General features: G+C 32.1%; 1 protein-coding gene across 4 annotated transcripts; it reads right to left on the minus strand.

Annotated features, from left to right (window-relative positions):
• Positions 1-1,474: 1,474 nt before the first annotated feature.
• On the minus strand, positions 1,475-17,048 carry LOC132734408 (uncharacterized). Of its 4 annotated transcripts, none has more exons than XM_060721155.1 (7): positions 13,088-13,407; positions 12,563-12,728; positions 12,226-12,285; positions 4,709-4,840; positions 4,064-4,168; positions 2,744-2,806; positions 1,475-1,889 (listed from the first exon to the last, which is right to left on the minus strand). In XM_060721155.1, exons 1-6 carry the CDS (start codon positions 13,151-13,153, stop codon positions 2,745-2,747), a joined length of 591 nt encoding a protein of 196 aa, XP_060577138.1. In that variant the 5' UTR covers positions 13,154-13,407; the 3' UTR covers positions 1,475-1,889; position 2,744. The 4 variants fall into 4 exon arrangements, with proteins under 4 accessions (XP_060577138.1, XP_060577145.1, XP_060577151.1 ...); XM_060721162.1 differs by lacking the exons at positions 4,064-4,168; positions 4,709-4,840 and adding exons at positions 11,057-11,161; positions 11,726-11,857 and having other exon boundaries at positions 1,491-1,889; positions 13,088-13,404; XM_060721168.1 differs by lacking the exons at positions 1,475-1,889; positions 2,744-2,806; positions 4,064-4,168; positions 4,709-4,840; positions 13,088-13,407 and adding exons at positions 9,746-10,062; positions 10,816-10,878; positions 11,057-11,161; positions 11,726-11,857; positions 16,623-17,048.
• Between the last annotated feature and the right edge of the window lie 1,180 nt (positions 17,049-18,228).

The raw sequence follows: 18,228 nt of genomic DNA on the forward strand, positions 1-18,228 counted from the left end.
AGAATTAGAGAAATAGATTAGTTTAAGGCACGCGAGTGTTCCTTGTTTGATAACCTATCTTGCCACCTCTTCAACTTGATGTATCTATATTATAGAAACTCAGCTGAGGTCAAAAAATAGAAAACATAAAAAAAGAATTTCTTACATAGATCCCGGAAAAATCTGAAAAGGAAAATAATAGCGATTCTTAACCCCATTTTAATGTACAAAGCTTGCAATGCTTTTCTTTTGTAGGTCATTTTGCACAATAGAAATTATTATTCTGGAAAAAAAACGGAATGAGGGAATGATCTGAAAGATTTTCACATAAGTTATTGATTCAGACTTACATCAAATGGTACACAAATCTTGTAAATGTATTTTCAATTCCGTCATGTCAAAATCCATCAGTAGAATCCCTTTAAAATGTTTGTAACAAATTATGTTCAGTCTAATTTGTTGTGAAATGTCATTAATGAGACGAAGCCATGTTTATAATTCCATTTATACAGCTTCTAAAATATGATTAAAGCGGCTATAGAAATGTCCTGTTAGATTAATGTTATTTTATATGTTTTTTAGAATTTATTTTTATATAGGATAATTAATATGAAAAAGGCAAAGCCTCAAAGCGAGCTCGATTTTCTTTTACCGTAAAATAGTTTAAAACGACCGTTCATTTTTATTTCACATTTTCCGTTTTAAAATTGTCATTCGGTATTTTATACACTGCTTCCGTTTATTCTGGTTCCCCCTTTCTGTTATGGTTCTTATATTAGTGCGCAGGACACCAGTCTACGATTCCGTTTTCAATCAGAGTATATCGGCTTTTATCGTTATCTTGTAATTCGAAAAGTTGTGATGTGTCAATTCGGTACAAAATCATCACTTAGCAGGTACTCGCGTTCGCTAATAAATTTACACAATAAAGTCTCCGTATTATGTTATTTTTTATTCAGTGATTAAAAGACGATGAGTTTTTAGGCTTATTTATAAACAAATTATCTATCACGCAAAAGCAATTTAAATATTGATAAGTCCTTATTTGCCATATTACTATCAAGCGCAAAGGGACATGAATTTACTGACAGCAATATAAAAAAACAGTTCGTTGATAGATTCAAGAATATGTTGTACAATTTGTTCATGTCTGTTTGTGGAATATTATGTATATAATCGTTTAGGACAAAAACACATCCAAAATGCAACGGACGTTTATTATTTTTAAGCACTTTATCTAATAAAAAATTAATAAAGTATCAAAAGTACATTTCTTATGTAAAAAGAAAGTTTCCTGTAACATGAATTTATTTGTCAATTGTATCAAAGAAATGTTCAAGAAAATTTTTTAACTTTGCATTTTTTCAACTCTTTTCAAGACAATTTTTCGGGTTTTTTCTTTTGGTTTTTTTTGACAATCAAAATAATTTTTGCACTGAAAATACATATAGATGCTTAAATTGTGCTTTTTTGGAAATTCTATGATACAAGAGTGAAATAAGCTGTTGTAACAGCCAAAAATTAAGTTACAGAGTAAATGAAAAGTTTTATATTTTTGACGGCCATCTTGGACACCATCTTGGATTTCTCGGGCTGCACCATCATTTACGGCTTACACCATTAAAACGACATGTTTCAAACTGTGGCTGCTTTAATGAGCAATTTACTTGTAGATAGAAAATTATAGACAAGTGTATGTTTCAATGGACTTTATTAGTGAAAATAAAATTCAGAAACATGTTTATGTGTTTATGACAAAAATATTAAAAGATATAAAATCGATGCCTGAGCAGAACATGGAAAGACGAAAATAATAGTATAAAAAACAAGCAAAGCAAAACAAACCAAAAAAAAAATAAACAAACAAACAAAATTAGCCATTCACGTGGTTTCTTTCCTCTTCTTTTAATCTGAAATTTAAAGAACAAAATACTTGTTTTCAAGGAATGATCAATTTCACATATTTATTCAACGATGCTTATTATTAGGGAACTTCAGAAAGTGGCTCAAGTTCAACTTTAGAAAGAGGACAGGGGCACAATTCAAGTTATCTGGTATAAATACAGAGATCGCAACTTTTCGGTTATTTCCGTCAAACGCCGTGAATATGGGAATAATCGACAGTGTAAAAAAGATAACACAAGCTATGGGCTACTTTTTGGGTAGAAGTTTTTTCATGTATTTTGTATGAGCATGTACTTAATTTTATATTGGAATGTTATGTTATATCAACATATTTCAATAACAGAATATGTCTTCATAACAAAGAAGTGTTTGCGTACAGTAACTTGGTCAATGATTTAAGATTTGGTGTTGGAAAAAGGAAGGACTAAACTTTTGTCTTTAACAATTAGCTGAGGACAGAGTACGACATGTAAACACCACGAGCTTTTATTACAAAGTTATCGTATCATTCGACCTACATAATTATGTTCATTCTATATGCCTTTGGCCAACAGCAAAGCTTGGATCAATTTCTGGAATATATCAAAAATTAAGAGGTTTCAAATTGTGTTTTATAAATCTTCACCATGTTTTTTTTGTAGATTTTTCAGGATTAAGCTAAAATATTTCAGCTTTTTAGTTTATGTCAATTTAGAGTTGAACTTCATTTTTATCTTCTTTTTTTCATTCATCACTTAATTCATTCATTTTGTTTCAACTTGTGCGTAGTGCAGGACGCCTACCTAAGTTTACATACGTTTCCAAATTTTTCAACAATGGATTTGATGGAAAGAAATCTAAATTCGTTATCAATTCTTACCTTACTCACTTACAGGTGGAAGACCATCATCAGTGATGTCACATCCGGTTATGCCAAATGCTTCTGTAAAATAATAAAGAACGATTATTTTTTCACTTCATAAATTTGTGAAACACTTGCTCTTCTAAAGCCAGGGTTTTCGTTAAAAAATAGCCTCACGGGAGTTTTCTCTTGGTCAACTCGACGCCTATTTTATTTTATAATATTATAATATATGAAATAACAAGAGGGTCATGATGGCCCTGAGGCTGAGGTCGCTCACCTGTATATAGCAGACACCCATAAGAAGATGTTTCATGCTAAACATCTAAGCTCTATCTCATTGGGTTTTTTAAAAGAAGATTTTTTAAGTTTTTACTATACACATATAGTTAAAAACAATGACACCCCTGCGGCGGGGCCAGTTTTGACCCCATGGCTTTTATTTGAACAAACTTTGTAGACACTTACTAGAAGATGTTTCATGCTTAATATCTAAACTCTAGCTATTTGGGTTTTTTCAAAGAAGGTTTTTAAGTTTTTGCTATACACATATAAGGAAAATCAATGACCCCCGGGCGGTGCCAATTTTGACCCAATGGCTTTTATTTGAACAAACTTTGTAGACACTCACTAGAACATGTTCCATGCTTAATATCTAAACTCTAGCTTTTTGGATTTTTTTCAAAGAAGATTTTTTAAGTTTTTGCTATACACATAAAAGGAAAATCAATGACCCCCAGGGCGGGGCCAATTTTGACCCCAGGGCTTTTATTTGAACAAACTTGGTAGACACCCATTAGAACATGTTTAATGCTAAATATCTTAGCTCTAGCTCTTTGAGTTCTTCAAAAGAAGATTTTTTAAGTATTTACTATATGCATATAGGGAAAATCAATGACCCCCTGGGGCGGGGCCAATTTTGACCCCAGGGCTTTTATTTGAACAAACTTGGTGGACACTCATTAGAAGATGTTTCATGCCAAATATCTAAGCTTTACCTCTTTGGGTTTTTTATGAGAAGATATTTAAAGTTTTTTCTTTCGGTTGCCATGGCAACCAGAGTTCTGCATGGAATTAAATTCTTTGAACAATTTTAAAGGTGACCACCAAAGGAACATTCCTGTGAAGTTTGGATGAAATTGGCTAAGTGGTTTATGAGGAGATGTCATTTAAAGTAAAAGTTTACGGACGGACGACGGACAGACGGACGGACGGACGCCGGACGAAAAGCGATCACAAAAGCTCACCCTGTCACTTTGTGACAGGTGAGCTAATAAACGAAGTACTGTATAGCTAAAATTTTAAGTTTGTCACAAAATACTAAGCATACATTCTTACCTTTGAATTCTTTGACAGTTCTAGGAGCTCTAATAGCAGAGTAGTTGATGTCGGCATCCATCACAATATTTGACAGGCTCTCCGTTACAGCCATATCAGCAATTCCTGTCAAGAAAATAATTCTATCGTGTACATATACACTAAAAAAAGTATCAACTCGGAATTAAAACAAAAATTATCTTTACAAAAGATGATTGACAGTCATCAGCCTTTGCTTAGTACATTTACGTAATGTACCGGGAATGGAAAGGCAAATAGCCCGTAAAGTTACCGGAAGTCAAGGTGAAGAAAACATGGTAAAATATAACAGAAGCTGCAAACATTACAAATTCATTGGACTGCTATGTACTTTATACATGTATTGCCAAGGTAAAACTGATCGATTCTACTTCAAAAGACAAGACTGTTAGAATTTATGGAGTCGTCATTCGATTAACTCGAATTGGTTTTACCTGCGCCCCGCTCTGGGTAAGGCCCGCCCTGAGGAAACTGTCAGAAAGTAAAATGTTGGCTAAAAGCCGCATCTTTTGCATTTACCGGAAGTGCGGGGCAGACAAAATGTAACAAACAATCAGCTACCCTACGCCCTTTATATGCAATAGGGATGTAGTTACAATTAACCTTTGTAACAATTAAATAACTTACGGCTGATGATACTGGAGGACAATGATATGTTGTCGTCTGCTGGCCTCACTGTTACGGTCTTTGTGTTGCTAGGCAACTCCTGTCTCAGAGTGTCGGCTGCCTTGTCTATGATGCATGTCACGTATTTTTCAACTAAAAAAATATGTTAAATCTTTATTTCATGTTATAATGACATAGTGTCACATAACGAGAAGTATTTGTTGTTGTCGCCTTACATATCTAAATGATCAGTATAAATTTGAATGTGACGATCGGTTTTAAAGCAAACAATTTTTGTATTGAATGCAACATTTAACAAAATATATCATACAATGTATATGTAACTAATTAAATTGCGGGTTCATTAAAGATGTAGCAACGGCAATATATAGCACTTGATGGATTACAAAACGGGCTTTTTCAACTATCTGATTAAATTTTGAAAGATATTTTTTGGAAAGTTTGTCATCTTACATAAGTAATGAAATAAAAATAATTGAGTAAAATGCATGTATTTGCCTAGTTTGTCGTCTGCTGTGACCTCTATCACTGTTGCACTTTCATTATCAACAAAATCGTCTGAAAAAGGAATGTGTTTTCAAATTGTTAAGTTATTTGTGTTACATTTCTTTATTACATGAAAATTTTACAAAATCAAAGAGAGGGAGAGAGAAACGAAAATGCTTTTTTCGGGAATATTGAAATATTGATAAATATTGATGAAATAAAAATCGTATTTTTTCTGTATTTTCCCTGTAAAACTTTCTTTTTCACTGCATTGAAACATATTTTCCATATTTTTACTGGTGTCTGGCCGGACTACTTTTTTTCTAAATTTAGCCAATACACAAAATTAAAAGGAAATGCTTCCTATTCATAAGGTTAAAAAAGAAAAAGTATATAATAAACAAAGAAAATTCAAGCTTTTTTCTATTAAGACAGGATTGAAATTTTATTTTTATCCCCCGATTAAATTGGATTCCTTATTTTTAGAGAAACAGAATATCCTTATTTTTTTGGGGTTTGGGATGAAAAAAAAATGACAATAGCCACCCTCTGTACTTCAGTATTTGATTTTTGTTTTTAAAACAATAAAAATTTTAAATGTTGTAGAAAATATACTGCGGTAAGAATTCTTTTATAAAACAATTTATAAATTAATGTATAAATTTCTATACCATTCTTAGATGACAGGTTTTGAGGAACGACTTTGTTTGACTTGCTGGCAATCTTACAAACGACCATGTCGGCAGTACCTGTTTCATTTAACAGGGTTTCTGGGTCAAGAGTCTTGCCTCTTCTTGCATAGTATCTTTGGCGCATGCGGTTTCGAAATCTTGCAAACTGTAAAAGAGTCAATGTTCTTTATATACAGTAATCACCTGCATTTAAATTTCAGAAGCCAATGATTTTATTGTCTATTTTTTTTCTTTTGAAATATTAATTACACTGCTTATACATGTATTTAAATTTTTACTTTCCACTAAAATCTTAGGATTATCTGATCATTTTATCATTAAAATAATAATAATGTTAAAAATAATGATAATAATAATTATAATACTACTACTACTATTACTAATAATAATAATAATATTTATATAGAGGATATTTGTTTAGTTCAGTGTAAGATCGGAATATATTTTACCGAGTGAGCACCAAAAGGTATATTTCACGAGTGGCGCAGCCACGAGTTAAATATGAACTTTTGGTGTTCACAAGGTGAAATATATTTCGATCTTACACTAAACTAAACAAATTTTCTTTTTATTATATGCAAAGAAACGTTTTGAAAAGACATTTAATCTCATACAGAATGAAAAGCGCGCCAAATAATAATATTACGTGACGTCATTTACGACGTCACGTCATAAAGTTGGTTCCCAGTACTGTGCACGCTGGTATTTCACTGAAACAACGTAAGGGGCTTAAATTCAAAACAGTGAAATTATCAAAGTGGTAATTTCACTGTTTCCAAAAGTGAAATTACCATATTTATACCACTGATATATTTCTATAAACCACCGAAAAGCATGTAATAAAATATAATTATTATTTTTATTATTACATTTATTATTATTATTATTATTATTATTATATATTATTATTTATTCATAAATTGATTTATTTATCATAATAATTATTATTTATTTTATTATCAAATCTTTATCATCATCAACATCATTACCATCAATAAATTCCCCAAAGTAAATAATGCTGCCTTTTTAAATGATTCTCAAAAAAACAGTGTATTTATTATCTAGACTGAATGTTGAAAATTAAATTTATTCTACTCACCCTTTCATTGCAAGACTTCTTTAAACTTATAAGCCAAACGAAACAGCCTCGATTTTCACTAGCCATTAATTTTCCATAATTTAAATGGTTTAAAAACAGCCTTTGTAATCTTCCGGGTGCAATATGACGTTGCTAATGCGTAACGTCAACTTTTGTGACGTCACAATGCTGCGTGTTTTAGTTACCGTTAAATTAAAACATCATCGAATGCTAGTTGGCAACGGGATAATCTGGTTCCCTGTCCAATTATGGTTCCATACCAAGCTATCAATGTCTGTCTGAAGAGCTTCTTTAAACCAATATGATTCACGAGTTAATATCAACATTGATATCTATGCGTAATTCCACTATACTAATTTCTGTATAAAGGTTTATGTCTCGATATATGACTCCACAGAACCGCATAAAATATTAATAAGAATAGAATAGCAGGGAAAATGTAATGATGGGGGAAGGTGTTGCAATAAAAATTTAGTAATATATGATTTAAACATAAAACTGTTTCTTAATTAACAGACAGGAGCGAGTACTTCAATTATGAAAGCTCATTTTATTTTCGTAATATTGATATAATCGCACTTGTTTACTCTAATCGTAAGTAATTACCAGCATTGTTTACATTTTGCATGTACCGGTAAACGCTTTTTTTGTTAATTTCATAGACTGACAACCATAAATAATGTCAGAATTATAAAGAGTAATGATTTATTTCATTAATTGTTTACATATTTTCTTATAAACAGCGTACACTTAGCTAAAAAGTAGCATTTATTGTGATTTTACTCGATAAACTTTGACAGGTGTTGTTGTTCGCTAATGCATTATGGGTTGTATGATTTCCGTTGTCAATAGCAATTGCTGCTGAAGCTCAGTAAACAAATTGTTTCAAAGCTATGTTTCATCAAAAGCAACAAACTTATAGTCAATCCATGGTACTAGTCATTTTTATAAATATTATATGTATCAATTTATCATATTTTTATGTAAACTTTCATAGAACTTTAGCTAAGAATTGTTGATGCTCGGACGTTCGGTTGGTTGACAGAATTCTTTCTGTATGGAAATGATCGTTTCCGAACGTCAAATGATCAGTTTTCGAACATCGACCATTGTCCACTGACCAAAACGTAAAGCTGAACATTTTTCGAACCTTTTTATGTTCGTTTTCTCAGATTTGGTATAAATAGGCAAGAAAACGATCAACTTCAGTCAGTTTTCATTTAACTTTCGGTTAGTATACATTATTGTCGTGTTCTTCTGAACGTCAATTTTTACTTATTTTTAAGGCAAAATAAAACATAGTCTATAGATTATTATTTTACATTTAATCAATTATTGTCTAAGAATAATTGATAAGAACTTTATAATTTTTGTTTCACATTATTACGGTCACTGACTCGACCAAACTTTATATTTACGTTTCCACATTTTTTAATAGAAATTAAACGGCAGTCGCGGTAATAATTTATGTGAAGTCTATGTAAGACATAGCTATCGGATATTTAAGACTGAATTATATACATGTGTTGATGTTATATACAATACTGTTATTTGAATATTTCACATTTGAATTTATTAACAGTTTATCACTAATTAAAATTAGTAAACTGTGAACAGTCTTTCTTTTTTGTGACTCAATTTTAATCTTAAACTGGCATACATGTACCTCCAGAAGTGGGGAATTATTATCAAGTACTTTGGAGTACAGTGTCCAAGCCATACAATGTTATACAGAGTAGCCCACTATTGGCAGATGTCATAATAGCATATTTCAGCTAAATGGATCTATAGGCTTTGACAGCCATCCAAATCAAGTATCATCAGTCCCCCTAACCATAACAATTTCTATTTTTATTTGTTATAATTGTGTACAGTATCGTTCTCTACAGTCCAGTCTGATAATTGGTCACACGTTACCACATTTTTAAATAGATTTAAGGGACCTGGTACCATATAGCTTGACCGTAGCGCAACAATATTACATGTACATGTATTTGCTTTACATGAATGATTCACATACACAGACAATTTTCGACAACACAAATTCTTGGCAGTTTTGTTCCGTTCTCGAAAATGTTCAAACTCTCATTTAATATTTTTCATAAAATAACATAGAATAAGACAAGAATTTGCAGCAAAAAAAATATATTACACAATTTTATATCCATAGTAACTCGTGGCCACGACATAGTATCTCGTTCCCACGACTTAACTATCTCGTGGCCACGACTTAGTAACTCGTGGCCACGGCTTAGTATCTCGTGCCAACGACATAGTATCTCGTTCCCACGACTTAATTATCTCGTGGCCACAACTTAGTAACTCGTGCGCACGAGATAAATTAAAAACACACACATGTCACCTTTGTGCCACCGTAAGTACAGGAGCATATCCAGAACGAACATGCATTGCAGTGATCTTATTTCATTATTTGTTTTAAACGTTTTTTAGTATTACAAATGTTTTGTTGTTGTTGTTGTTGTTGTTGTTGTTCTATCTTCTTTTTTTCTTTTTTTTTAAGAATAAATTGTAACAAACGGAAACAAACTCTTATAAGGCTTTTGTACGTGTTTAGCAAAGATCACGCAAAAGCTTACTGCAGTATTCAAATTAAACACACAGATTAGCATTCAAAACTAATACACAAACTTATTTAAGTTTACAGCCGTCTTGCGCATGGTAAAAAGTTGTGTTGAGTGTCTATCATGCCTTAATTCATTATCATATTTTCCCTTGCAATATGATGTGCTACCAAAATTATTGGAAAAGCATAAAAACGATATGTTTCAAACTGTGACTATTTCAATGAGAAATTTACTGGAAGATAGAAAATTATAGACAAGTTTATGTTTCAATGGACTTTATTAGTAAAAATAAAATTCAGAAACATGTTTATGACAATAATATTTAAAGATATAAAATCGATGCCTGAGCAGAACATGAAAAGACGAAAATAATAATATAAAAAACAAACAAAGCAAAAAAACAACAACAACAAAACAAGCAATCAAAACGAAACAGCAAAACAAAACAAACAAAAATAGACATGCACGTGGTTTCTTTCTTCTTCTTTCAATCTGAAATTTGAAGAACAAACTATAGGTAACAAAAGACATGTTTTCCAGAAATTATCAATTTTACATATTTAATATTCAGTATTGCTTATTTTATGGAAATTCAGAAATTGGCGCAACTTGAACTTTAGAAAGAGGAAAGGAACACAATTCTAGCGATCGCATGCAACCTTTCGGTCATTTCCGTCAAACGTCGTGAATATGGGAATAATCAAGGAGGTATTCCAATGGTTAGACAAAGTGTGAAAAAGAATAATGTGGGGTAGAAGTTTCTTCAGACATGTATTTTGTATATACATGTACTTAAATTTATATTGGAATGCTGTGTTATATCAACATATTCGGACCTTTTTTCAATAACAGAATATGTCTTCATAATAAAAGAACGTTTACGTACAGTTAACTTGGCCATTGATTTAAGATAAGGTGTTTGAAATATGAAAGACTTAACTTTTGTCTTCATAACAATAAGCTGCGGATAGAGTACCACATGTAAGCACCTCGAGCTTTTATTACAAAGTTATCTTATCATTCAACATTCATATGTTCATTTTATATGCATTTAGCCAAATGAAAGCTAAAACAATTTCTACAATATATCGAAAGTTAAGATATTTCAACTTGTGGCTTTAGTGAGTTCTTTAAATTTGTAATAATATTGTAGAAGGCATACCTAAGTATACATACTTTACGTTTCCAAATGTTTCAACAATGGATTTGATAAAAAAAAAATCTGAAATTATTGTCAATTCTTACCTTACACACTTTCAGGTGGACGACCATCATCACTGATGTCACATCCGGTTATGCCAAATGCTTCTGTAAAAGAATGAACACAATTGCTCTTTTGAAGTGTAACCAGTGCTTTAACTTGTTTAAAAGAAAGCTCGTCAGAAGTTTTTTCTCTTGGTCGGCTCGACGCCTATTTTTATGAAAAATTATGAATTACTGTATGGCTTTTTTGGTATGTCACAAAATATTAAATATACATGCTTACCCTTGAATTCTTTGATAGTTCTAGGTGCTCTAAAAGCAGAGTAGTTGATGTCGGCATCCATCACAATATTTGACAAGCTCTCTGTTACAGCCATATCAGCAATTTCTGTCAAATAAAATAATTATATCGTGTACACTAAAATGTAACTTCTCAGAATTAAGAATTCTCTTTACAAAAAATAATCGGGTGTTTATGTGTTTCAGTCGTTGCTGCATGAGTACCTGGGAATGGGATAGCAAATAACTCTTAAGATTACCGTGTGTCAAGGTGAAAAAACAACAGTCAGCGGTAAAAACATCCAAACTCATTGGATAAGTTTTATCTATGCAATGTACTTAAACAACCATAAAATTTCCGTATAAAGGTACAGTACTTTGTTTTAGATATATGTCGTAAATAACTGTTGAAAATGTAGAATTATCAATATATTCATGATTTATCTAAACGAATTATTTCATGCACAGATCAGGTTTTACCTGCGCCTCGCTCTTGGTAAGGCCCCACCCTGCGGAGACTGCCAGAAGGTAAAATGTTGGCAAAAGCCGCAACCTTCGTATTTACCCGGAAGTGCGGGGCAGACAAAGTCCAAAATATCAGCTATCCTACGCATTCCCCCGGGGCAATAGGCATGTTGTTACAATTAACCTTTGTAGCAACAAAATGACTTACGGCTGATGATACTGGAGGACAATGATATGTTGTCGTCTGCTGGCCTCACTGTTAAGGTGGTTGTGTTTCTAGGCAACTCCTGTCTCAGAGTGTCAGCTGCCTTGTCTATGATCCATGTCACGTATTCTTCAACTAAAAAAAGGTATTAAATCTTTATTTCATGTTATTATGACATAGTGTCACAAAACAAGAAGCCTTACATGATGATATCTAAATGATCAGTATAAATTTGAATGTGATCGGTTTAAAAGCACATGCATTTTTATATTGAACGCATAATTTAACAAAATATCTCGTAATCATTCTGTTTAAACTATACAGCTAATTAAATTGCGGGTTCATTAAAGATGTAGCAACGGCAATATATGCTGCACTTGATGGATTACAAAACGGACTTTTTCAACTATCTGATTAAATTTCGAAAGATATTTTTTGGAATTTCTGCTGTATTTTCAGTAATGACATTGTAAAAGTAATTGAGAAAATATACATGTATTTACCAAGTTTGTCGTCTGATGTGGTCTCTATCACTGTTGCACTTTCATTATCAACAACTTCACCTGAAAAAGGAGTGTGTTTTCAAATTGTTATGTTTTATTTTTGTTACATCTTTTATTATATGAAAATTGAACAAAATCAAAGAGAGGGAGAGAGAAAGGAAAAAGTTTTGTTTGTTGTTTTTTTCCTTTACATTTTAGTTGTTTATATTCAGCCAATCTGCAATTCTGTACTTTGATTTTCGTTTCTGGACATTAAAACTGTAAATGTTTGTAGAAAATACTACAGTAAGAATTCTTTTATAAAATAATTTATAAATTAATGTATAAACTACCATACCAATCAGAGATGACAACCATTGAGGAGCGACTTTATTTGACTTGCTGGCAATCTTACAGACGACCATGTCGGCATTTCCTGTTTCATTTAACAGGGTTTCTGGGTCAAGAGTCTTGCCTCTTCTTGCATAGTATCTTTGGCGCATGCGGTTTCGAAATCTTGCAAACTGTAAAAGAGTCAATGTTCCTTATTTTAAGTATTAACCTGCATTCAAGTTTCAGAAGCCCATGATTTTATTGTATATTTTTTATTTGAAATGTTAATGACACTGCTCATGTTTAAATTTTTAGTTCCCACTAAAATCTTAGAATCATCTTATCATTTTATCATTGAATATATATTATTATTATTATTATTATTATTATTATTATATTTTTTTTATATTATTATTTTTATAATCATCAACACAATCGCCATTAATAAATTTCCCAAAGGAAATTATGCCGCCATTTTAAATGATTCTCGAAAAAACCGTTGATTTATTATCTAAAATGAATGTTCAAAAATTCTATTTATTCTACTCACCCTTTCGTTGCATGATTTCTTTAAACTTACGAGCCAAACGAAACAGCCTCGATTTTCACGAGCCATTAATTTTCCATAATTAAATGGTTCAGAAACAGTCTTTGTAATCTTCCGGGTGCAATATGACGTTGCTAATGCGTAACGTCAACTTTTGTGACGTCACAATGCTGCGTGTTTTAGTTACCGTTAAATTAAAACATCACCGAATGCTAGTTGGCAACTAATCTGGTTCCCTGTCCTATTATGGTTCCCACAAAAAATAAAAAATTGATACATATATATTTAGTTTTATTTATTTAATTTTATATTTAGTATATATGTATCAATTTTTTATTTTTTTGTGGGAAATGAAGGTAATTGAATTAAAAGCATAAACCAAATATTAAAACATGTTTCAAATGAAAAATACTGTATGGGGGGGGTGCGGGGGTAGTGACCAATCAACGCGCCGAACACCTATGAAATCAGACTGGTATAAATTCTAATAATAGTCTGCAGTATTTAAAGTAACATATGGAAAATGTTTTTTTTATTTATGTCTACATTTATGATTTATAGAAAAATATAACTTTATAAAGGACAAATATGGTCTCATTAATGGCCATATTTTTATTTTTTATTTTCTTATTTTTTATATAAATCTGAAATTAAGAAAAAAAATATGCATGATTTTTACTGTGAATTGTGTGAATTTGGATAGAGTAACAACTTGATTAAAATGATTATTATTTGAAATCGGGGTGGTAAACTGTCTATGTTTTTCACAAATGTTAAGATTTGAATCAATATAATATTTTAATGCCCCTTTTTATAAAACAAAATCTAACAGGACAGGACAGAACAGAACAGAACAGGGATGATCTTTATGAGCAAATACTTTCCCGAAAATACTAAGAGATTTAATGTCATAGCAGCCATTTTGTATGTGCTAATTCATTTCTTTAAAATTTAATTAACTATATCAAATATATTGTTATGTTTATTATGCTCATATTTGATATATAACACTTCTATTGCCGAAATTTATTGAAAACTATGCGATTCTTACTGATTTGATGTATAATTTGAATAAGAGAATTCACATAGAACCTACATGTATTCTCTATTGCTGGACTTGTTGATTTGGTCCTAGAGCTGCATGCCTCCAGATGAGCCAAAATATTTCATGAAAATCAACTTTGAGAAAAATGTACTAAGATTTTAAGAAAAGTGAAAATATTCACAATAAAGGGAGTAATTTGCATTTGATTTAGCAGTATTTAGTACCTTATTTCTACTGCGTGACTAGCGCAGTAAAGGCTATTTTTGCATCCTCTGACCCATTTTTGGGTAATTTTCAATGGTTTCAATAGTCGTTTAATATGTATTAATTACGTTCTTTGTTCACTTGACAATATTTTACTTCTTAACACATTTTAAAAAAACGAATCTAGAGGCATGCTGCTTAAAAAAAACTGCTGGTTTTATTGATGGCACGATGTATTTATACTATGCTATCTGATAGCGTGTAGCGCATATCTTATATGTGTGTACTCGAAAAATATAATGTTTATTTTACTTTCCAAAGGGATTGTATAATAATAGTCAGTATTTTCAAATATCAAATATGAGGAGTGAGACTAAACAAGAGGGTCATGATGGCCCTGAGGTCGCTCACCTGTATATAGGCCCCTGGAGCGGGGTCAGTTTAAACCCCAGGGCTTTTATTTGAACAAACTTGGAAGACACCCATTTAATAGAAGATGTTTCATGATGTTAAGTTTTTACTACACTCATATAATGAAAAACAATGACCTCTGCCCCCCCCCCTTCTACCCTTCCTCCCCCCCCCGGCTGGGCCAGTTTTTACCCAAGGGCTTTTATTTGAACAAACTTGGTAGACACCCATAAGAAGATGTTTCATGCTAAACATCAGCTCTAGCTCATTGGGTTTTTTAAAAGAAGATTTTTTAAGTTTTTACTATACACATATAGTTAAAAACAATGACACCCCTGGGGCGGGGCCAGTTTTGACCCCAGGGCTTTTATTTGAACAAACTTTGTAGACACTTACCAGAAGATGTTTCATGCTTAATATCTAAACTCTAGCTATTTGGGTTTTTTCAAAGAAGATTTTTAAGTTTTTGCTATACACATATAAGGGAAATCAATGACCCCCGGGGCGGGGCCAATTTTGCCCCCACGGCTTTTATTTGTACAAACTTTGTAGACACTCACTAGAAGATGTTTCATGCTTAATATCTAAACTCTAGCTATTTGGGTTTTTTCAAAGAAGATTTTTGAAGTTTTTACTATATGCATATAGGTAAAATCAATGACCCCCTGGGGCGGGGCCAATTTCGACCCCAGGGCTTTTATTTGAACAAACTTGGTAGACACTCACTAGAAGATGTTTCATGCTAAATATCTTAGCTCTAGCTTTTTGGTTTCTTTAAAAGAAGATTTTTTTAAGTTTTTACTATATGCATATAGGGAAAATCAATGACCCCCTGGGGCGGGGCCAATTTTGACCCCAGGGCTTTTATTTGAACAAACTTGGTAGACACTCACTAGAAGATGTTTCATGCCAAATATCTAAGCTCTAGCTCTTTGGGTTTTTTAAAGAAGATATTTAAAGTTTTTTCTTTCGGTTGCCATGGCAACCAGAGTTCTGCATGGAATTAAATTCTTTGGACAATTTTTAAAGGTGACCACCAAAGGAACATTCCTGTGAAGTTTGGATGAAATTTGCTTAGTGGTTTATGAGGAGATGTCATTTAAAGTAAAAGTTTACGGACGGACGGACGGACGACGGACGGACGCCGGACGAAAAGCGATCACAAAAGCTCACCCTGTCACTTTGTGACAGGTGAGCTAAAAAAGGATTGGAGCACCACACTAAATACCGTATTCCGGTATATACCGGACAATGCGCTTGAATGATAAAATGCTAAAATATTGCCTTTTTACACAACGGAATGAACCTTAAAGGGTCTAACTCATCTTTTCACACCGATTTATGTATGATAGTGAATGAAAAATGAAAAAAATCGGTGAAAAAAATTTGTCTATTTTGTGAAGCGTCTAGAGGTATTGCTCCAATCCTGTATGGAGTTAAATCCAAATATGAGCATAATATATCTTTAATAAGGTGCCTGGGTGTACAATTCCTGCATCAATTTCACATTGCTGCGTACCCAGACAAAATGAATATTAAATTTTATTTTACAAGAGGCTGTAGTGAGTAAACCAGATTGTTTGATATGTGAATAATAATGGCATTGATCAGAAGTTGATATATTTATTGTCTGGGAAAAGATTGCAGAGGGTGTTGCCAGCGGTTGGGAGTGTGGTGTTGCGAACGATGGGAGTGATTGGGAAATGGGGCCGTTGAGGATTGCACTTTTATACATTCTCAAAATATATTCTAATCAACTAAGAAAAAAGTATAAACACGCTATAATAGAAGCGGGGTCAAACAACTGTTTTCATTTTAGAAAAACATTTGACAGAAAGTATCGAAACCACCAGGCAACAAACAAATAAAACCACCTACCTCGATTAGGACCGGAATCACACGCCTGGTTTGAAGCAAAGCATTCGTGGTGCCAAATAATAAAGGAGTTGTGTTTGCAACTTTCAATGTTATTTACCCAGCGATAAAATATTTCTACAATAACAGCACTAATATTAGTAAAGTACATTCCCCTCATTTGTCAAAATAATTATAACAGAAATCACGATATTCACGTGCTAATTTTTTCTCTCCCAACTTATTTTCATGAATAATAAGTAATTCTCGTGCATCGTGTACACCGAGTACTGGGGCATATCCCGTTCTAACAGGCATTACGGTGATTTAATTAAATTATTTGTTTTACACATTTTTGTATTGCTCACGTTTTCTGTAAATTAAACAAACTGCAAATAAACTGAAAACTCAATATTTTTATAATAGACAATTTCATGTATTCACACATTTATTTTAATTATACGATGAATTTATTTATTTATTTATTTTATCTTATTTTATTTTATTTTCTTCCATTTTATATATTCATTTTATTTATTGTTTATCAATTTATTTATTTTATTTATTGATTCATTTTATTTATTTATTTATTTATTTATTTATTTATTCACACGAAATAATCCAAAGTATCTTTAAAGGAACTCCACTGAGGTTTTTTGATATGATGGGACTGAAAATATTTTTTCCTGATAAACGTACCATTTGATGTAGGTTTAGACCACTAATCTTTGTGCAAAATTTCAGATCATTCGCGCACTTCGTTTTTTTCCAGAATAATTATTCACATTGTAAATAAATGACCCAAAATGAAAAGCGTTTAAGCGCTTTTCACTCAAATCGGACTAAGAGAAAAGCATATAAATACGATTTTCAATTATTTCAAAGTATATTTTTTAACTATCTTTGCATATATTTCTGTCTAAAGTGCCCCAGCTCATTTATGTAAGAAATTCAAATGTTATGTTTTTAGGCTTTTAAACCTCAGTGGAGTTCCAGAATTGTGATACAAATTCAATTTACTGCATTAAAACAAGGTGGAACAAAATAGGAAAATATAAATAATTGCGATTTGTTTACCAAAAGGGCACTGGAATATTTCAAAACGAAACAGACCCCTAGCTATACAAGTATAGTCTCATTTTGTGAAGTACGCGTATTAATTAAGATATCAAGCAGACGACATTAAAAATAGAGTCACAGTACCTGTGCTCGACCAGCCCAGTGCTCGACCAATACTTCTATTTGTGTGCGATTTATGCATTAAAGTAGAAAAACTCTGGGAGTTTGTGTGTGCTATTTGTTCCTGACCTGTAACCTCTACACCATGTACAAATACTCCAAGTTTGGTAGAAGATTGGCCTTTTTGCAGACAATATTAAACAGTACAAAAATACAATTCTATAATAAAAGTAGCAGTAAAAACTATTTAAAACACTGAAATAATGATAATTTAGGGCAAATGTGGACAATACTTTGTTAAATTGCCTTTACTCTTATGATTCCAATTGATTTCCATAGGAAAGGTGCCCAAAAATTATCAAAACTCTGCTTTCCATTAAAGGCAGGGGCTATGAACTTGTAAACAAATATGGCAGCTGTAAGGAAACAAATCGGGAACACACCACTAAAA

Source organism: Ruditapes philippinarum, unplaced genomic scaffold (genome assembly GCF_026571515.1).
Source record: "Ruditapes philippinarum isolate M1 unplaced genomic scaffold, ASM2657151v2 ctg4318_1_1_1_1, whole genome shotgun sequence".
Classification (NCBI taxonomy): domain Eukaryota; kingdom Metazoa; phylum Mollusca; class Bivalvia; order Venerida; family Veneridae; genus Ruditapes; species Ruditapes philippinarum.